A 23,060-nucleotide genomic window follows, 5' to 3' on the forward strand; every position below is an offset into this window, starting at 1 on the left:
CTTCTCTTAAGGGAGAGTTCTTTTTTCACAATAGTTTTCTTTTGAGTAGTTTCATTTCTAGAAGTTAACAGACTTTTAGTTTTTTATGTACCCTCTTCCTACTCCAAGTGCAGTCTCCTTCAAACTTGGCAGGGTGTGGCTACAATTAATATTCGAACAATCTCCTAATCAAAGATGGAGAGGATACCTGGGTACCCTACCTATCCAAGTCCTAACAGTGGAGCCATCCTTAATATATGACAGCTAAAACCTCTGACTCAGCCACCAACCACACCAGAGAAGAAAGAGAACATCTCTCTCAAAGCTCTCTCTCTCCACATAAGTTAACTTTGCCCAAAGGAGTTTTTCTCCACAGTGTACTAATTTTTAAAGGAGACATTTCTATAAATAATCATCCTCATTTAGTAAACTTACATGTATAAATGATGTTATAGGGCAGGCAGGTCTTTGGTATTTTAAATAACTCCAAACATAGTATTTGTCAAATTTCTGATTTAAAATACCTCTGCATAAGCGATAAAATTAACATTAGATCATGCCCCTGGAAAGAATTTGTAATTCCTTGTAAGTCAAAAGGTGTATCTTACATAATTAATTTTTCTTTTAAGACATTTTAAAAGCAGGCCAAAATTTAACAAAACTTTTTTCTATCAGAAGATAAAAATAATACTTCTATATTTGCTTCATGCTGCAATATTTGTATTTTATTTGGGGGAAAAGACAGAGACTTCACTTAGCTATGATCCTATAAAAAAAAAAAAAAGCAACAAAAAAGTTGACTCTAATCATTTTTTTCTAGATTTACTCCGCCTTACCTTGGCATGGAATCCCATAAAGCTCTTCTCTGAACATGGTTTCCTGTCTGACAATTAGGAACCAAAGCTATGAACTTCTAAGTTCTTCCACTTTACATGGAAATCAATAAACTAGTTTTAATATTGGACTGAATTTCAAAGTTCTGTTCTCTGTGCCTATTTGGCTGAAAGGTATACCTATTATCAAGAAAGGTTCTATCGATTTTCAACTAGAAGTACCAGTTCTGCTGTCAGAGCTCTTTATTTTTGTACATAAAAGGAAGTGGGTTTTGATACTATCTCAATGTTCTTCCTGTCTTACAATGCATTTGAAATAAAATGATGTCAGATTGAGAGTAACAGCCCTAAATAAGAAAACAGAATAGGCACAATTACTTTGCTTTCCCTTTATTAATAACTGTAACTGATTTAAAACTGCTCTGCTGCATGTTGCTACTAGCACTGCTAACTACAAGTTTTCCACTTTCATTTGCACTGGACTACAAAAACATTCCCGGATTATATAATATACACCTAAAAATTTACCTATCTAAGCCATATGCCATATGTATGACCCATGAATGAGAGAAGCACTTTCTATGAGAAATGAAATCATTCTTCGTTACTGGTAGCTCAGCAAAGAGTAAACATGAATTCTACATGACATCATGCGCCCCTCTTATCTTTATCTTCCAAACACCATTTAGCCCATTCTACTCTTAGTTTACTGAACTTCCTATAATGAGAAAAGAGCTTTACAGAACATCTCATCTTAACGTAAACTGAGGATAAATACTCAATAATGTGATAATTTCTAGAAAAGCAATGAATACAAAGGCAGTTCAATAACAATTTGTTTAGATCACAATTCTGAATTTGCTACTACTTCCCTGTTAAATATCTTCTATTACTATGCCAAGCATAGCACAAGGTTATGCTATTTTAGATCTATTAACCTATAACAACGGGATTCTATTGCTATTTCTTTAACGTTTATTTATTTTTGAGACAGAGAGAGACAGAGCATGAACGGGGGAGGGTCAGAGAGAGAGAGACACAGAATCGGAAGCAGGCTCCAGGCTCTGAGCTGTCAGCACAGAGCCTGACGCGGGGCTCGAACTCAGACCGCGAAATCGTGACCTGAGCCGAAGTCGTTCGCTCAACCGACTGAGCCACCCAGGCGCCCCTCCTCTTAATTTCTTAGAGACAGGCTTTACCAAACATGTAACAGCCCCTACTCACAACAGCTACTGCTGCATATGTGGCTATTGAAAAGGAGAGACCTCCAAGACCATGATTTTGTTCCCAAATTCACTAGTCTGACCAACGTTGTTATTGATTTCTGTTTCCAGCCATATCTAGAAATTATGAATCTTGCTAACTGCTTCTCTTGCTTAATGACTTGGCTTGGTTCCTAATCTTAGAACAACAATTTCCAAACTTAAAAGTTTAAGCTGGGGACAAGCAGGAGATATAGACCCCTTACCACTTTTGGCTACACCCTCCCAAAAAAAGATCCTTAGTGGAATCTAAGGAATGTAAAGCCATGGACCACACCTCCTTTCACTACTGACAGGGTGTGTATACACACACACACACACACACACACACACACACACACACACACACACGAATAATTACCACAGGTACTAGCTTTATTTGACTTTATACCATTTGTTCCTAGTATCTGAGGTCTAGGTTGCTCTCTTAAGTGGTTCTGATCTTAAAGCTAAAATCCTGATTACAAAATGTGCCCAAATTGCATGTGTGGTAGCTTTACCAGAGGACACAAATGATGCCACCAATCATCTCAGTTCTCTCCAGGAGTAGCACATGCATGAATGCAGTGATGGTAATGAATCAGACTGCTTTTCTCATACAGTTCCACATCAATAGTTCCAAAGGCACCTAAAATTAATGAATCCAGGATTCCTACATATATAACTCTCGTTTCTAGATCCACAGAGAGCTGACCTATAACACAAACCTAAGAGGATATCCAAGCTAGGGACACTCTCGGATGTCTATTTTGTTCTGGAATATCCCCATATCAGTCCTTGTAAAGAAACCACCATGATTTGGCTTAAAATCTGCCCTGCATGTACAGCTGAATTTATGAATACTGAGGTGAAAACAATTTGCCCTCTTTAAGAAGACTCTGACAAGAAGCTACAGATAATCGGCAAGAATAGATAATAAAATGCATCCTTAAGTGGAAAATCCATCTCAGGTAAGTTGTAGCAACAAAGACACTATTCCCTAAAAAAAGTTTTTTGGATAAGCTATGAAGCAGACACCAAGCAGGAAAGAGCAAAGACCATCAGACTAAATTTAGGCTTTGCTAGCAGAAATGAAAAGCATTCTTTTCCTAGTAAGCATATAGCTGTTAGAGCAAAAAATGCTCAAATTTTAGAAGAGAAGATTAAAAAGGACAAGAAAAAGGGGCGCCTGGGTGGCGCAGTCGGTTAAGCGTCTGACTTCAGCCAGGTCACGATCTCGCGGTCCGTGAGTTCGAGCCCCGCGTCAGGCTCTGGGCTGATGGCTCAGAGCCTGGAGCCTGTTTCCGATTCTGTGTCTCCCTCTCTCTCTCTGCCCCTCCCCCGTTCATGCTCTGTCTCTCTCTGTCCCAAAAATAAATAAACGTTGAAAAAAAAAAAATTAAAAAAAAATAAAATAAAAAGGACAAGAAAAAAAATTAGAACAGTCTTTAAAAAAAAAAAAAAAAAAAAAAGGCTATGGCTGACCAAGAACTGAAAATAAATCCAGATAAAACCTAGAGCTATATATGGAAACCAATTTGACAATAAATTTCATATACTGAAAACAATAAAAAATAAAAAATAAATAAATAAATAAACCTAGAGCTATGTTGTCCAACCGATAGCCACTAGCCACATGTGGCTATTTAAGTTAAAAAAGAATAAAAATTCAGTTCCCAAACTGCCATATTTGAAGGGCTCAATAGACACGTGTAGCTACTGGCTATGTTGGGTTGGACCTCCATAGACACAGGGCATTTCCATCACTGCAAGAAATTCAACTGGACGGTACCGATCTAAAGGGAAAGGGAAAGAGACGGACTGTCCTAGGGTCTGAAAAAAGAGGAGCTAACAAGGGCATTTGTCCTATAGCATTCAGTACTTTATTGAGAGATCAGGTGGATTTACCTTTCCTTTTCCACCTGCTCTTTTTTCCCTCCTTGTTGCTGCCACCATCACTGCTGCTGCTGCTGTTCTCAGAACTCTGGGAATCTGACTGACCATCACTGCTTTCTTCTGAACCTTCTGATAGCTCTTTCACCCCATCCGGCACATCTTTCTGAAAATGTAGGCATCCAATTAGGATTAATCATTACCATTTCAGCAAATAGGAATTAAATTTCTGATATGCATTGTTTGCAACTTAACTGTGCTGATTAATTTTTAGTATTATAGGATTCAGTAGCAGAACCAGCAATATTTTCTGAATTCCTGTCATCTCTCTTCTTTGGGTCAATTTAGCTAATGTTTCCATCTACATCCAAAGATAAAAATTATACATGACAATCATATGCAAGCACAATACAGAGGCTCAAATTAGACAAAAACTGGAAATATATTAAGTCCAAGTAAATGAGGAAATGTTCAGAATAAAACAAGTATATAATAAAAATTTTGTAAAAGGTAGATATATTCATCATCCATATATATATATATATATATATATATATACACACACACATATATATATATACACACACACACACATATATATATATATACACACACACATTATTTGCATGTATGTACCATTATGTATTATGAATTCAGTTGAGTCTGGTTAGGAACAGATACTGTATTATTTGACTCTGATTCCTACATATTGGTTAATAAGTAGCAAGAGTCAAATATAAAAGAAATTAAAAATTTTTTTTGTATTTTTAAGTAATCTTAAAACATGGGGCTCGAACTTACAACCCCAAGATCAAGAATCACGTGCTCTACCAGAATGTCCTACCAACTGAGCCAGCCAGGCACCGCAAAAGGAATAATTTTTTTTAAACACTTGGGTGCCTGGGTGGCTCAGTCGGTTGAGCGTCTGACTTCGGCTCAGGTCATGATCTCACAGCTCGTGAGTTCAAGCCCCGCGTCGGGTTCTGTGCTGACAGCTCAGAGCCTGGAGCCTGATTCTGCTTCTGTGTCTCCCTCTCTCTCTCTGCCCCTAACCCACTCACATTCTGTCTCTGTCTCTGTCAAAAATAAATAAACATTAAAAAAAAATTTTAAAAAAAACCTCATAAGAATCTTTGGTTTCTACGTTGGATAGTGAGATTGCTAATCAGAAAGGATAACCTGTGTCAGCACAGTATATGAGAAATATAACAGTATATGCTGCAAGATCAAGAACTTGGAAATAAAAACTGTCTGGGTTTGAATTCTGGCTTTATCTTCTAATTATGCGGCTTTGGCCAAAGTCTTAACCTCATATGCTTCAGTTTACCTGTCTATACCATGGGGATAATAGTACCTACCTTAAAAGATTATTCAGAAATTAAATGAGTTAAATGTAAAATGCTTAGAATAGTGCCTGGCATATAATAAGAGCTTAATAAATATTAACTACTATATATGTATATAGTATATAAAAATATACACATATAAACATACATATTAATGTTATTTCTAAGGTATGAAACTATGGATGGTTCTTTTTTCCTCTCAATGTATTTTTTTTATTTTCCCACATAATTAATTTTTATAATCAGATAAAAAATAATTCCGACATGTAACCCTCCTACCTACAACTGGCACTCAGAACATTACAGCCAAGATAATAACCTCTGATCTAGTAAGGAACTGATACTTCCCACTTATGATTATATCCTAGTGCCATTTCTAAGTCATTTCTTATGTTATATACTTTCTTAAAATACACACCCTATATTTTTGTATTCTTTCCTTCAAAATGCAGGACTTTTACAGTTAGTTGCCAGCCAGACCTCCTGACCCGTAGGTTCAACAAGTATTTTAAGTACAAACATAATGCTTCTTAAACTTAAACTTGTGACCCTTTCAGGATCAGCTGGTCAACTGTGCACGCCCCAAATCTCAGAATCATTTCACCTCATCATTACCAACTCCATATAGTATACATTTTAGTTCTGTAATGTCCCTCGCCTCTATCTCTTTTACCACTCTCATGGTTCAGGCCAATTATCTCTTGCAGACAATCCCTGCTTTACCCTTAAATCTATCCTACTTGAATTATCTTCCTAACAGATTTGATCATGCTATTTTCCTGAAAAACCTCTGCCATCTCCTCAGCTATCTCTCTTTTTTTCTCTCTCAAACTGCTAAGTCAGGTCTTCAAAAGCCTCCAAAGTTGGATCTTTACCTCATGTTAACCCCACCCCCAACCCGTTACCACACTAGCCCACGCACAGATTATGGTAACCAGTCTAATTTACTCTATTTTCAAATCCATTCTGAATCTTTCTATCTGTGCCTTTACTTAAGCTATTTCCTTATCCTTGGAAGGCCCCCTCCCATTACTTATTTGTAAAAGTTTATCTCAAATCTTACAAGTTAAAAAAAAAAGCTTTCTAGATCCTTTTATTCAAAATTAATCTTTATTTCTCTACATGATCATGAGGCCTTATAGTATAGTACTTTATATCACAGTACATTTTGTCAGTATGCAAGTGCTTTAATAACTATGTGAGAGTCGAGAGATCAGCGTCCAGTTTCTTCTTTATGACCTGCACAGTGCTCAGCATAGAGTAGGCTTTTAATTAATGTTATTAATAATATGGAAGGTCTAGAACAACTAAAACTTAAAAGAAACACAAAAAGCTCCCTGTGGGAGTAGAGTCCCTAATCACAGAAGTTTAACAAAGTGTATAAAAAGGAGGTTTTATAGGTAAATTAGAACTTTCTAATGTTAGTGGGCTACACAAAACCACTGAACATAGTGATGACGACAGCCCAAAACTAAAAAGAGGGGACAGAGTCCCACGTACACATGGATAACAGTCAGTGCAAGCCAAGCATTAATTCTCCTCCTGCTGATAATTTCCTCTGGCATACAACCCTCTTCCTGAATTCGTCTGGCAGAGGGCTTACCCTCAACCTCACATCAAAAGTGGTCTGGGGCATCAGCCCGGAGTCTACTTCAAATCCTCTGTCCCCCTCTCTCTCTGCTCCTCCTTTGCTCATACTTTCTCAAAAATAAGTAAACATTAAAAAAAAGAGAGAGAGAGTGATCATGAACTTGTGTACAGCCAATCAGAAGCCTCAGAGCATTCATTATTCAAGTATAGACACATGGGCTGGGCCAAACCAAACCAATTAAACCAAATCAAAACTAACTGGAGGGCTCCCACTTCAGACTCAAGGCTCTTTTCTCTCCAGACTTACAGCCTGCAGATTTGGGGTGGACAGTGAAGTCATGTACAATAGGAGAGAGCCTGCCTGAGAATGAAGCCAAAAGAAGGACAGAGACCAATCCCTGATGACATCATTTGAGCTCCTGGATCCAGGCTGAGTTTCCTCAGAATTTATAGTTCTATAGTAAACTCTCTGTTTTAATCAAACTCCTTTAAATTGGTTTTCTTGTTTGTCACTGAAGGGACCTCAGTGCCAGAATCAGAAATCAGCAAGACTATTAGGATAAAAAAGAACAAAGACTCAGTCAGGAATCCAGTCAGATCTGGGTCCATATTCCGGTTCTTATCCTACCTGGCCAACACTAAGCAAGAACTTTGGCTTTTTCTCCATTTCAAAAGGAGAACTGCAGCTCTGAATTTAATGGAGAATAAAGTCACAAAGTAATATGAAGCATCCAGGCTACAAGAATAAAATCACAAAGTAATATAAAGCATCAAGGCGGTAGCTCCAAGATAACACTCATTATTCAAATGTTGTGAGGTCCCTTAAAAAGTCACTGGAAGTCATTTTCAGTTCATCCTTTCAAGATAGCATTATAATAAAGAATAAAAAATAAAATTACTTTTCTGGTCTACCTACAGATGGTTACAGATTAGTAAAAAAAACTGTGCAGGATACAGAGTTGAACATATTACCTCTTCCCGATTTTAGTTTTTAAGTGACGTCCTAACAAAAATATTTACCTTCAAAGTATATACGCCCATTCTACCTGGAACCTTATAGAAGATGCCCTCTTCACCTCGGGAGTTTGTGTGCAACATTGCATTCAGGCATGCAAGAGGGGAAGTCCCACTGCAAAGGAAAAATAAAAAAAAGAACAAGAGGAACACAATGATTAGTTTCTGTCTCTGAGTATCCTACATGACACTGACTTAAGATAAAACTAACTGATCAACATCATTTCACATAAACACATTTTATAAACTATAATATCAACCTACAGAAAGGATGCCACGGAGAAATGGATGTAAAATTTATCCCCGTGTATCTAAAGAAAAATTAATTCTTTAATTTTCTTCATCCTGATGCAGTAGCTAACATGCAAGAGAACATGTACCTCACAGGAGTTATTACAAATATATTTTACAAATATTGTAATTCACTTACAATTTTGTCAATTTATACCTGCATAAAGCTAAAATAAGAAAGAAAGAAAGAAAGAAAGAAAGAAAGAAAGAAAGAAAGAAAGAAAGAAAGAAAGAAAGGAGCACCTGGGTGGCTCAGTTGGTTAAGGTCCAACTTTGGCTCAGATCATGATCTCACGGTTCGTGAGTTCGAGCCCTGCGTCAGGCTCTGTGCTGACAATTCGGAGCCTGGAGCCTGCTTCGGATTCTGTGTCTCCTTCTCTCTCTGGCCCCTCCCTGCTCACACTCTGTCTGTCTGTCTGTCTGTCTCTCTCTCAAGAATAAATAAAACATTAAAAAAAATAAATAAAAATTAAAAAAGGAAAAAAAAAAAAGATTCTCCTTCATTTAGCAGAAGTTTTCACAAGCTTTACATGTCCAGAAGTAAAACCGGGGGGGGGGGGGGGGGGGGGGGAACACAAATACAGATTCAAACAAACAATATTAATAAAAAACATATATATCTATCTCCATGCACACTGATGCAACAGACTGAATCTGAGGTGTGAAAGAACACGTTTGTATGGTCTCATATTTATTTTTTACATTTTTATTGATATAATTGACATATATTACTCATATTAGTTTCAAGTGTATGACACAGTGATGCCATATATATATATAAAATGCAATAGTCTCTTGTACTTAGATCTACTACAAGCTCACTTAAAGAGGTAAAGTAGGCTTTAGAACATTTATCTTCTTTGTAACACCTTGGTTAAATGTTTACTAATTTCAATATACATTCACCAAACCTCTAGAGCTTTAGGTATATAATAGATTATCTGTAAAAAAATATAAATATAATACTTTCCTTTCTGTTACCACATTTCATTTTCCTATCTTTTTGTACTTATCTAACAAATAGCAATATAATAGATGTGTGACATCCTTAATTTAAAAAGGTTTTTTTCCTCCTAATACCTGAGCTTATTTGTACATTTCCAGCTGTTCTCTCTCTTAATTCTCTGTTGGTACCACTCAAAAACCCAAATAAGCCTAATAGAAGAGGCTGCTAGGTATCTTGGATATACGTAAAGAGTTGTCTATGGGGGAGAGCAGGACCATGGGTCCACTGTCTTCTGATAGTTATGAAAGTGTTGAGGGTCAAAAACTGTTAAGAAGATGGAGGGCAACCAAGAAAATTAAAAAAAAAATTTTTTTTGTTTTCCTGAAGAAAGTGTTGAGACTCTCCAGGTTGATTTTCATAGTTATGTTTACATAATTTGGAACTTCCATCTTAAAAACACACATACTGCAGGGCAACTGGGTGACTCAGTTGGTTAAATATACAACTCTTATCTCAGAGTCGTGAGTACAAAGTTCCACATTGGAGCCTACTTAAAACACACACACACACACACACACACACACACACACACACACACACTTCAATTCTAGTCAGAATTCCAAAGTTTATATCACATAAATATATAAGAAATTTCTGGGTGGGGCACCTGGGCGGGTGGCTCAGTCAGTTAAGCGACCATGATTTTGGCTCAGGTCATGATCTCATGATCTTAGGCCCCAAGTCGAGCTCTGTATTGACAGCCTAGAATCTGCTTAGAATTCTCTCTCTCCCTCTCTTTCTAACCCTCCCCTACTTGTGCTCGTGCTCTCTCTCACTCTCTCTCTCAAAAAAATAAATAAACTTAAAAAAAAAATCTCTGGGCAAAAAATGATGGGAGACTTAAAAAGATATTAAAATGTACTGTATGCTATTATTATTGAAGTAATATGTTTCTAAGACAAAATAAATAGGCAAATGAACACTCTAGACTGTTGTTAAAACAAAACAAAATACAGAAACAGCTAATAAATGTAAAAAGTGAGATTTTTGTTAACTGTACAATTCTGTACCTATCTGTATGATCTGTGTAGTAGGAAGGAGACAGGCTCATGACATGGTCACCTGTGGTTTGACTACCTAGCATCTATCTATTCCCTCTTCTGAAGACAATACCTAAAATTTCCCATGAAACATTATTCCTCTGCCACTCTCACACATGTGGTTGAGATAGATTCAACCCCCTGTGCATCACAGGTGTAAATTCAAACTGTTAAACCATGATTCCTGGTTGAAAAAGCCAATCAGTTGAAAAAGCACCCCCATTCCCCACCCCCACAGTAACAGATTCAGGAACAGACACATGACTTAATCAGGGGAAACAATCCTAGGAGCTATTGGGCATTTAAGAAAAGAAACTCCTTCTCTTCCCCTTAGCAGTAAGATGAAGTAATGCCTAAACCTTTCAATCATGTGACCATGAGGAAAGTATCTGGATTTGGGGTAAACAACACATAGGACAGACAAAGGAAGGGTTGGATAAGAATTATAGGGAAAAATACAACACCCAAAAAGGCACTGAACTGACGAAAGAAAAAAAAGGAAAACAGCAATAATTTTAGCAATGTTACTTTTGCAGTTCTATCAAGCCTTGCCTTAAGCCGATCCTACCTTTGGAACTGCTGAGATTTTAAGTCAAAAGCAACCAAAAGAATTGTAAATAAAATAGTTTATGTTAAGTAGTGCTGGCACAGCATGTTATTCATCTGGGGAAAATAATTTTTCACAGTATATGCACAACATTCCAAATGGATTAAAGGCCAAACTGTAAAAAAATAGGAGATTATTAAAAGGAAAATAGTGTATCACTGCAAGATAGATAAACCTTTCTAAATAAGACAGAAAAACCTAAAAACCACAAAAGAGAAACAATGACTAAATAAAAATAAACATCTCTATGTAGGAAAAAAATAAGATCAACCAAACTGTAGACAGTATATGAAGTTGAAAGGAGTAACTGTGAAACAAATGGCAGACAAAATAATGAACAGTCCTACAAGAGCTGCTTTTAGGAAAACACAAACAACCAATTTAAAAAAGTGGATAAAGAGGGAGCCTGAGCAGTGCCATCGGTTAAGCATCCAACTCTTGATCTCGGCTCAGGTACAGTTTGTAGGTTCGAGCCCCACATTGGGCTCTGCGCTGATGGTGCGGAGCCTGCTTGGGATTCTCTCTTTCTCTCTGCCCCTCCCCAGCTTGTGCTCTCTCTTTCTCTCTCAAAATTAATAAATAACTTAAAAAAATTTTTTTTAAGTGGTAAAGGATATGAATAAGTGATCATAAAACAAGTATGTAAATGGCCTATAGAACACTTAAAAGGAAGCCCAAACTTCTTAGTGATCAAAGGGGAAAAAATTCAATCAAGATACCGCTGATTAGACTGGAAATCAAATGAATCCACATCTTAGTTAACAATACTGTGCTAACATCAATTTCCTGGTTTTGATGTTGCACTATGTTACCACTGGAGGAAGCTGGGTGAGGTATACATGGGATTACTTTCCCAGTTTCCTGGGAGTCTATAATTACTTTAAAATAAAAAACAAAAAATCAAATGAATTGATAAAATCCATTGCTGATATGGTTATGGGCAAATGAGTACTCTTAAAAGATTGTTGGCAGAGCTAAAAATTACCACCTTTCCCATCCCTTCTCAGTTCTATCTTAGGGAAGTAACATGGAAATTTCCATTGAGATGAAAAAAAAATCAGGGCCCACTGATCCAATAATCCCACTTGTATCCATCCTATAAAAATAAGGCCACAAGGACTTACGGCCATATATAGGAGGATTATATCCAGCATTGTTATTTTTTTTTTTTTTAATTTTTTTTTTTTCAACGTTTATTTATTTTTGGGACAGAGAGAGACAGAGCATGAACGGGCGAGGGGCAGAGAGAGAGGGAGACACAGAATCGGAAACAGGCTCCAGGCTCTGAGCCATCAGCCCAGAGCCCGACGCGGGGCTCGAACTCACGGACCGTGAGATCGTGACCTGGTTGAAGTCGGACGCTTAACCGACTGCGCCACCCAGGCGCCCCGTATCCAGCATTGTTAAAAGTGTCAAAGCACTGAAAATGGCTTAAAGTTCATTAATAAGCAAATGGTTGGCCATGTATTAGTACAGTAACCAACAAGACATCAATCAGTAACAACTACATTAATAGGGCGTCTGGTTGGCTCAGTCAGTAGAACTTGCGTTCTTGACCTCTGGACTGTGAGTTTGAGTCCCATGTTGGGTGTAGAGATCACTTTAAAAAAATAAAATCTTAAAAAAAAAATAAAGTACTTTAAGTCAGAGAAAGAAACAAATAATGTGATCTAGAATCTAGTACCTAGAATCCAAAACACAAAAACAGAAACAAAACAACCCAAACCCAAAAAAAACTCCTTAAAGGAAAACCCAAGAAATGAAAGTAAATGATACACATCTGGTGAAAAGATGTGGTAAAAGTCTTAAAAACACCATCATAATATTTTCCTTGCAAATCTGGGTATAATTTTCCTTTAAAGGAAATAGGGAAGTTCTGAATAACCCACAAGATATACAGAATACTATACTAATTAAAACAAAAACTTAGATTTGGTTTCAGGAAAATACAAAAAGTCAGAAAATCCTGGCAGTTTATTTTTATGAATAATGAAGCAATGGCAGAGAAGTATAAAAGGCTACACTTCCCATGATGGTAGTAATAGATCTTCAAGGAAAATAACTCCAGAATTATATAATTAAATAAAAGAACTGAATAATTCAAAGAAATAGGTTCCATGTGAATGGGCGATAAAACCCTGGTACTCAGAAGATCAATACCAACGTAAAGTCAAGTTTAAGTACAGTATGAGGTAAGTCCTGACACCTGAAGCAAGAACGCCTCAAGAGATTACATAATTCATGAGACAATGCAGCTTCTAATTTTTCTTACCCATGCTCAAGAAAGTAGAGTTGGGGAGGAGGGAAAGGAACACGTGCTATAATTTTGTGCTGAATCTACCTCACGTAAAGGAATACAGAAAGATGTTTCATACACAAGTCCCCAAAATAGAAGTAACTTCAGTTATACTGCCAATGGCCTTATTTAGTTCTCTTTGCAGGAAGAGTTGTAACTCAGCAGTATTGAGTAGGGCTGAAAGACCTGAGGTTTGTAATTACACTGCTCAGGTGAAACATTACATATAGAAACTAATGAAAGGAGGCATCACCATGTGGCAAAAAAGAGCCAGACATATATTCACACTCATCTGAATACAGATCTGAGAGTGGCCACAGGCAAGTCGCTTTAAATGCCCTTCATCTTCATTGTCTCCTCTGTAAAATGGGGGTAATACCACCTACTTTGTAATTTGACTGCACAGATTATAGCTAATATATATAAAGTGTATGTCAGAGAAGAGATTCACTAACTGTGGTAATGACCCTAACGGCTTGCTCCTCCACTCCAGTCTCATAGTATTCCAGTGTTCCCTATCTCAAGAGACAGTAAATTTACCTTCACCCCCATCAATTCTCCACTCTGAAGCCAGGGTAAAAGTTTTAAAAACAAATATGATCATGCCACCTCGCCTAGCTTTAAAATTCATCCACGATATCACAATGTCCTAGAGTCAAGTCCAGAATTATTTTTGTTAATATATCTTTTTTGAAAGAATGCAAGTGGGAGAGAGGCAGAAAGAGGGGGACAGAGGATCCCAAACAGGCACTGCACTGACAGGCTGACCACAGCAGGCCCAATGTGGGACCTGAACTCACAAACTGTGAGATCATGACCTGAGCCAAAGTCAGATGCGCAACAGACTGAGCCACCCAGGTGTCTCCCAAGTCCAGAATTATTAATACAATCTGACCATGATCATTTTCCCACACCCTCTGCTTCAGCCTACTCAAGCACAACACAAATCTAATTGTGAGAAAACAGACATAACCAAACTGAGGGACAGACTACAAAACAGCTGGCCTGAGTTCTTTAAAAATGCCAACGTCGTGAAAGACAAAAATTAAAGAACAGCTCCACAGTTAAAGGAGACTATAAAGATACATGAAAAAGATGCAAATGTGTGATATCCTGAATTAGGGTATCAGTGGAAGAATTACCAAATCTGAATACATTGCGTTTGTTAGCTTGTAATATTATATCAAACTTAGTGTCCTGATTTTGAGAGTTACATTGTGGTTATGTAAAGGAATGTACTTTCCTTTAGAAAACACACCCTGAAGTGTTTAAATGTGAATAGAGCATTAAGTTTACAATTTAATCTGACATTTCAGAAATACAAATTAGATAGAATGATAAAGTATAAAATGTTAGCATTTGGGAAATTTTGGTAAAAGTTAAAATTCTTCCTACCACTTTTGCAAATTTTCTTAAAGTCTGAAATTAATGTGTCAAATAAATAAAATAAAAAACTAAAAACATGCACTGTGTATGAGAAAAGCTATGAAAACAATATGGACCAATACAAAAGTATCAAGTACTTATAAAAGCTACAATATGATTAATCTCAAAAACCACATACGATTGCATTTATATGAAATATCTAGACATGATCTACAGACAAAAAGTCTGTAGATTAATGCCTGGCAATGAGAACTTCTATTAACTGTATACGTGTATGAGGGATCTTGCCGGGGAGATGGAAATGTTCTAAAACTGCATTATGCTGATGGTTGCCAAACCCAGTAAATTTACTAAAAATCATTGAGCTGTACACTTAAAATGGATGAAGTTTATGTTACATACACCATACCTCAATAAAGTTGTTTTGTTTTTGCTTTTAAGTAGGCTTCCCACCCAGCACGTGCCCAGTGCAGGGCTTGAACTCATGACAAGAGTTGGATGCTTAACCAACTGAGCCACCTAGGTGCCTTCAGTAAAGTTGTTTTAATCTGAATGAATCTCATTCATTCAACATTTACAAAGCAGCTATTCTGTAACCACAAGGTAGTAAGTGCTGGTGACATAAAAAAGGAAGCAGAAGTCTCCATAAGTACACATTCTTACATTTTAATGTAATAAATAAATAAATAAATAAATAAATAAATAAATAAATAAATAACTAGCTAACTAACTAACTAACTAACTAACTAACAGAACTGGCACTGAGCAGAGCCAGATAATATGAGGTCTTCATTTCCTAGTGCGTGCACACACACTATAGGATCATTTAATTTATGATTAACTGATATTTCCCTCCCACCAGAGAGACGAGGCAAGCTGGTGCAAATTTTAAATGTTTAGTAATGTAAAATAATGTATCATATTTGCAATTTTGCTATCAGCACAAGAACTGAACACAATCAGGGGCACCTGGGTGACTCAGTCAGGTAAGCGTCTGACTCTTGATTTTGGCCCAGGTCATGGTCTCACGGAGATGGAGCCCTGTGTCAGGCTCTGTGCTGACAGGCTTTGTGCCTGCTTGGGATTCTCTCTGCCCCTCCCCCGCTGGCATGCACGCATACTCTCTCCCAAAATAAGTAAATTTACATTAAAAAAAAAAGAACTGAACACAATCAGAAACAGCTACATATAAAATTTACCAACTCAACCATTTCTGTGTGTGTGCACTTCACTTACACTTAAATAAATTCATACCACTTACACAACCAACCTCTACAACTCTTATCTTGCAAAACTCAAACCCTATGCCCATTAAACACCTCTCCATTTCTCCCCTACATCCAACCCCTGGCAACCACCCTTCTATTTTTTGCCTCTATAAACAGTAAGTGGAATCATACAGAATTTCTCCTCCTATGTCTGGTTTATTTCACTTCGTACAGTGTCTTCAAATTTCATCCATGTTGTAGCATATGTCAGAATGTCCTTTTTTTATTTTAATGTTTATTTATTTATTTACTTGTTTATTTTGAGAGAGAGCAAGAGAGCATGCGCAGCAGAGTGGAAGAGGGGCAGAGACAGAGATAGTGAGAGAATCCCAAGCAGGCTCCATGCTGTCAGCACAGAGCCTGACTCAGGCTTGATCCCACGAACTATTAGATCATAACCAGAGCCGAAATCAAGAGTGGGATGCTTACCTGAGTCACCCAGGTGCTCCAGAATTTCCTTCTTTTTTAAGGCTGAATACCAGTCCACTGAATGTATATGCCACATTTTGTTCATCCATTCATTCATTAATGGACATCTGGGCTGTTTCTATCTTTTGCCTATTGTGACTATTGCTATTATGAGTATTGCTACAAAAATATATATTCAAGTCTCTGCCTCAATTCTTTTATGTGTATACCCAGAAGTGGACTTGCTAGGTCAAATAAAATCCTCAACTCTTACTCATTCTTTACCTTATTTTCAGTTTATGTAACACCCACAGATATGAATCAGGTAACTCCAGGGGCACCTGTGTGGCTCAGTTAGTTAAGCATGCGACTTTGGCTCAGGTCATGGTCTCGTGGTTCGTGAGTTTGAGACCTGCATCAGGCTCTGTGCTGATAGCTTAGAGCCTGGAGCCTGCTTTGGATTCTGTGTCTTCCTCTCTCTATGCCCCTCCACCACTCACATTCTGTCTTTCTCCCTTAAAAATAAATGAATATTTTTTTTAAAAATGGGGGGCCTGAGTGGCTCATTCAGTAAAGTGTCCGACTTCAGCTCAGGTCATGATTTCACAGCTTGTAAGTTTAAGCCCCATGTCAGGCTCTGTGCTGACAGCTCAGAGCCTAAAGCCTGCTTTGGATTTTGTGTCCCTCTCTCACTCTGCCCCTCCCCCGCTCATGCTCTGTCTCTCTCTCTCAAGTATAAATAAAACATTTAAAGAAAAAAAAAAAAGAATCAGGTAAATCCACAGATTGACAAGGAGCTTCACAGGTCATCTAGCCCATTTACTACAGATGCTTAGAGCTCCTCTGAAAACATCAATAGGTAATTGTCCAATCTTTTGCACAAGCATTTGAGGTGGTGGAGGCTAACTATGTCCTCAAGCATTTCCGATCATTTATGTTCTTCCTCAAGCTTAGCCAAGTGTGTCTTCCCATAACTTCATTTTTAGTCTTGATTTTATGCTGGAAATCAGTGGCTATCACAGTGGAAAAATCTGGGACAATCTTTTCTTTTCTCTTTGTGATTTTCTGTACTGGGAATTTTCCAAAATGACCTTGAAATAATTTATCTTTGTAGTGGGGGGAAGAAGTTTACCATTATTTCTTCATTATTCCATAGGACAGTCCTTCCAGTACTTTAAGACTCTTCATAAAATCCTAAAGTCTATACCTTCCCATATTTGTGGTTCTCTCCTCACTGTCATCCCCTCCTGCAACCAATTTAAAGAAATTGAATAAACTTTTACTATTCATCCTCAAAATTCTCCAATATCCTCCAGTATTTATTATGCTCATTTCAAGCCTTTGATAAAGAGCTTTAAGAGACTTCACCAGTGTAGGGGCGCCTAGGTGGCTCAGTCGGTTAAGCATCGACTCTTGATTTTCGCTCAGGTCATGATCTGGCAGTTCCTGAGTTGGAGCCTTGCATCAGGCTCTCTGCTGTCAACAAGGGCCAGCTTTGGATCCTCTGTCCCTCTCTCTCTCTGCCCCTCCCCTACTTGCGCTTGCTCACTCGCTGGCTCTCTCTCAAAAATATATAAACATTTAAAAAAAAAAAAAAAAAAGGGGCGCCTGGGTGGCGCAGTCGGTTAAGCGTCCGACTTCAGCCAGGTCACGATCTCGCGGTCCGTGAGTTCGAGCCCCGCGTCGGGCTTTGGGCTGATGGCTCAGAGCCTGGAGCCTGTTTCCGATTCTGTGTCTCCCTCTCTCTCTGCCCCTCCCCCGTTCATGCTCTGTCTCTCTCTGTCCCAAAAATAAATAAACGTTGAAAAAAAAAAAATTTTTTTTTAAAAAATTAAAAAAAAGAAAAAAAAAAAAAGAAAAAACAGACCTCAACAGTCTAATTTATTTATTCCTACTGATATTTCCCCTCGTAATAATTTACCCAGCCTAATTTCTAATCTCAATCTCTTGTTCATTTTTCTGTACTCCCTCCTACAGAATAGGCTTGTCAAAACTAGGCCTCAATTAATCAGCTTCCTTATCTCTGACGGAACTATTACACACTCTATATTTATCCTTCAAAGCTCAATCCCTTGAATTTCAATAGGATTAAATAACAGACTCAGACTTTCAAGGTTAAAAGATATGTAGAGTCATCTAGTTCCCCAGATACTTGAATGCCCTATTTTAGCTTCATTTTAAATATAAAAAGATAATAAACATAAGAATCTTTCACTCAACTGATACACTTATGCACATATCTATACAGACACAGATGCACATGCACAGTAATCATTATCCACATACGAACTGAAAATTTAGCCTAAGTAACTTGAAAACTAAGGATGAACTGATTTTTATGGCATGCTTACCTGACAGAGCACACAGAACAAAACGGAACTCAGCAGAACCCTTATGTTGAAAAACAGGGAGTTTAGAAATCACTAAATTAATAAATTACCTTGGTAGGTTTTTAAGTCACTGGAAATTTTTGTATTCTTAGAAACCCTTCATTAAAGTCTTTTGTTTGCTCTCCCTTGGTCGTGTTACCAGCAATTCTTCCAACAAGAAATTCATTTGGGTAACAACGAATCTAACTTTTAAAAAGGAAATAATATTGGGGCGCCCGGGTGGCTCAGTCAGTTGAGCTTCCAGCTTCACCTCAGGTCATGATCTCACAGTCTGTGAGTTCGAGCCCCGCATCGGGCTCTGTGCTGAAAGCTCAGAGCTTGGAGCTGCTTCAGATTCTGTGTCTCCCTCTCTCTCTGCCCCTCCCCCGTTCATGCTCTGTCTCAAAAATAAATAAACATTAAAAAATATTTTTAATAAAATAAAATATAAATAAAAAGGAAATAACATAAATGTAAAGTTTTTTAAAGTAGCATGTGACTCATCCATACTTTAATGAATTAGTTTCTTCAAACTATTTTCCTCCCCAAACACACCATGAAACAAATGGGAAAGGATCACTGGAGAGCTGAAAGGGTATAGAGGGAAATTTTTAAACAGGCATTTTTGGAGAAGCCCTTTTGGGATCCCAAAATGAAAGGTCTGGATTAGCAGAGTAGCCAGAGGGCATAAAACAAATAAGAAGAGTAATCTAGGACTAGCATGGAGGTGGAGGTCACAGAAATAAACACAGACTCTGAAAAATGTGTTTTGTATACTGTTTACACTCTCATCTTTATCTTCCCATTTTTGACTTTTTCCCCTACTACTGTTTTCTCAAAAGCATGGTTTGTCCAGTACCAATAAGATATAAGCAAAACCATTTCACCAGAGGGAAAAAAGAAAACAAACAAAAAAAAGAGCCAATGATTCTGTTTTATTTTAAAGTAAATAAAGGGGCATGTGGGTGGATCAGTCAGTTAAGCTTCAGCTCAGGTCCTGATCTCGCAGCCCGTGAGTTCAAGCCCCGTGTCGGGCTCTGTGCTGACAGCTCAGAGCCTGGAGTCTGCTTCGGATTCTGTTTCTCCCTCGCTCTATGCCCCTCCCGCGCTCACACTCTGTCTCTCAAAAAATGAATAAATGTTAAAGCAAAATTTAAAGTAGGGGCTCCTGGGTGGCTCAGCTGGTTGAGCTCAGTTGGTTGAGCGTCCGACTTTGGCTTAGGTCATGAACTCGCCGTCTGTTGAGTTTGAGCCCCACATCTGGCTCTGTGCTGACAGTGAGAAGCCTGCGTGGGATTCGCTCTCTCTGCCTCACCGCCTCTCATACTCGCTCTCTCTCAAAATAAATAAGCATTAAAAAAAAAAAAAAAAAAGACTCCTTTAAGAGCCTTACTCCATCTCCTGATCCTACTCAAAAGAAAAAATGAGGCAGCAGAAGCAGCACTTACATTTTGGAGTCAGACAGATGTGGATTCAAGTTTTATCACTAACTAGCTATGTAATTTCTTACTGCTTCAATGTCTTTATCTATGAAATAAAGACTTCAGAGGTTTAAAATTAAATAGATCAGGGGCACCTGGATGGCTCAGTCAGTTAAGCGTCCAACTCTTGATTTTTGGCTCAGGTCATGATCTCACAGTTCGTGAGCCCGCATCAGGCTCCGCATTGATGGTGTAGAGCCTACTTGGGAGTCTCTCTTTCTCTCTGCCCCTCCCCCGGCTCACCCTCGCTCATTCCTTCTCTCTCTCTGAAAATAAATAAACTTAAAAAAAAAAAAAAAGATTTAAAAGATCATATGCATAAAGTACCTGACTCCTATCTTAGCCGGTGGCCATTTCCACTACTGATTAACTAAAGCATCTTGCTTTTCAATCTTACGAGAAATAACATAATAAAAAGAAAATATAGACTTTAAGAGAAACACAATCTTTCTAAGAAAGGTCACTCTGTAACTATTGCATATAAAAAAATACCAAATGCTTTTATTTCAGCTGATCAGGCTGCTGACATGTCTTAACTGGCTGGGCCAAGTTCCTAAAGAGCATGTCTCTGAACTAAAGAGGTGTGAAGGGCTGCATATGAGGACATACTATTTGGAGTAAAACAAGTATTAGCGAAGAAAACAGAAACTAAGAATAGAATAGTTGTCATTATAAGCTATGGACATAGTTCTGAAAGAAATAAGCTGGAGAGAGATTAAAATTCAACAGATTTAAGTATCAAAAAACAATCTGTTGTGATTTTGCATCTTTGCAATATTTGGTATTTTTTGTTCATTTAGCAATATAGTTTATATATCTAAACAGCCAAAGCTATTTATTACAATTATTTTCTGCTTTTGAACAGGAACTCTCAGTCTTGGCATAGCCACTTACGTCAAGATTCAGAATTCTTTTTTTTTTTTTTTTTTAATTTTTTTTTCAACGTTTTTATTTATTTTTGGGACAGAGAGAGACAGAGCATGAACGGGGGAGGGGCAGAGAGAGAGGGAGACACAGAATCGGAAACAGGCTCCAGGCTCCGAGCCATCAGCCCAGAGCCTGACGTGGGGCTCGAACTCACGGACCGTGAGATCGTGACCTGGCTGAAGTCGGACGCTTAACCGACTGCGCCACCCAGGCGCCCCTAATCTTACTAGTTTCTAGCATTTTCCAACTCACAGAAGTAACTTAAGAGTTATGGTAAACCTTATACAATTAAATGGTTTTGACTGCAAATGAGCTTCCCTCAAACTTCAAAAATAAAGACTAAAAAAGGCAAGGCAAGGCAAGGCAAGGCAAGGCAAGGCATCTGCAAATGTGATCAGACCAGAAGCAGCAGCCCAGTTCAGGAAGCCTCTTTGTCCTGGTCAGCCAAAGGCTACTAGCTCTCTCCCCTGATAGGCTCAGCAGACCAGTGGCGCAAGCAAGAGAAAGAAGCATCATAAGCACATGGCCTGGAAAGCCTCTCTGCCTCCACAGGCTGGAGACTTCCTTTATCCCACATTTAGAGGCATCAGGCAGCCTGGCCTATGGAAACTCCTTCTACCCCCTCAGAAGAAAACAGCAGAGATCACTGGGAGCCCCTGTCATCAAATAAAACAACAAGACCCAAATAGCAAAGCAAAGGCTGTGAAAATTAAATTGTTATTGAATCACAGTCCACCAAGGGAGTCTAGAACTCACCTGGTAAACCCAAGCAGTGTGAATCCCCACTTAAATAAAAGATTTGAATTTAATAGGACCCAACATCTCCTAACGTAAAAACTAAAACATCCAGGATCCGAAAAATAAAAAAAAAATAAAAAAATAAAAATAAATATCCAGGATCGAAATACAATAATCACTTATCATACCAAAAACCAAGAAAACCACAACCTAAATGAGAAAAGACAATCAAATGACACCAACACTAAGACAGATGTTGAAATTACAAGACAAGGATGCTTCTATATGTACTTAAAATTTTTCTTGAAACAGGGGTAGCTGGGTGGCTCAGTCAGTTGAGCATTGACTCTGGCTCGGGTCATGATCTCACGGTCCGTGAGTTTGAGCCCCACATCGGGCTCTGTGCTGACAAGTCAAAGGCTGGAGCCTGCTTCAGATTCTGTATCTCCCTCTCTCTGTGCCCCTGCCCTCCCCCCCAACCCCCCACTCTGTCTGTCTGTCTGTCTCTCTCTGTCTCAAAAGTAGATAAACTTTAAAAAATTATAAAAGAAACTTTACTGAAACAAATGAAAATAAAACAAATAGCAAAGAAACTAAAGTTATAAAAAAGTTCATACCATGAGCCCAGAAAGAAAAGAAAGACAAAGAGTATTCAAAGGACTACTGGTTAAAAACCTCTCTTATTTGGTGAAAAATAAACATAAATACTCAAGAAACTCAATGAGTCTAAATAAAATAAACTCGAAGAAGTCTGCACATGAAGACACATAATTAAATTTCTGAATACTATATCCAAAAAAGAAGTCCTGAAAGCTGTCGGAGAGGAACAACACATTACCTGTAGGGAAATACTAATTCAATCAACAGTAGAGTTCTCATCTGACACCACAGAGACCAGAAAGACATAGTACCACATCTTACTAATGCTGAACAAAATGAACCGTTGATTTTATAAAAATTCCTTAAGAATTCTAGATCGAAAGAACTGTCCTTCATAAGCAAAGGAGAAATAAAGACAGTCCTAGAAACAATAAAACTAAAGAAATGTATTGCTAGCAGACCCACTCTCCAAGAATGGCTAAAGGAAGTTCTTTAAACAGAAAGATAAAAGAAAGGATACTAGAGCACCAGGAAAGAAGGAAGAATAGAAGCAAGCATACATACAATAGACTAACCTTCTCATGAGGTTTTAGCTAATATTTGATGATTGAAACAAAAATTAAAACATCATGTGATAAGAACCTAAATGGAATAGCTTCCACACTTCAAAGTGGTAAAATGTTCATACCATCAGAATGATAAATCACATATTGTACACTCTAATACCCACAGCAAACACTAAGAAAA

At 37.9% G+C, this 23,060-nt stretch overlaps 1 protein-coding gene across 2 annotated transcripts in view; it reads right to left on the reverse strand.

Annotated features, from left to right (window-relative positions):
* The window catches only part of ASXL2 (ASXL transcriptional regulator 2), a 134,384-nt gene that overhangs the window by 49,163 nt on the left and 62,161 nt on the right, over positions 1-23,060 (reverse strand). The window contains exons 3-4 of one of the 2 annotated variants that reach the window (XM_086700170.1): positions 7,903-8,011; positions 3,962-4,112 (exon numbers count right to left, since the gene is read on the reverse strand). In XM_086700170.1, coding sequence (XP_086556296.1) covers positions 3,962-4,112; positions 7,903-8,011 — 260 coding nt within the window. Of the gene's footprint in view, positions 1-815; positions 3,209-3,961; positions 4,113-7,902; positions 8,012-23,060 lie in introns of those variants that run through there. The other variant, XM_086700171.1, reaches the window with a different exon arrangement.

Source organism: Puma concolor, chromosome A3 (assembly GCF_028749965.1).
Source record: "Puma concolor isolate L17-30 chromosome A3, mPumCon1.1.hap2, whole genome shotgun sequence".
NCBI lineage: Eukaryota > Metazoa > Chordata > Mammalia > Carnivora > Felidae > Puma > Puma concolor.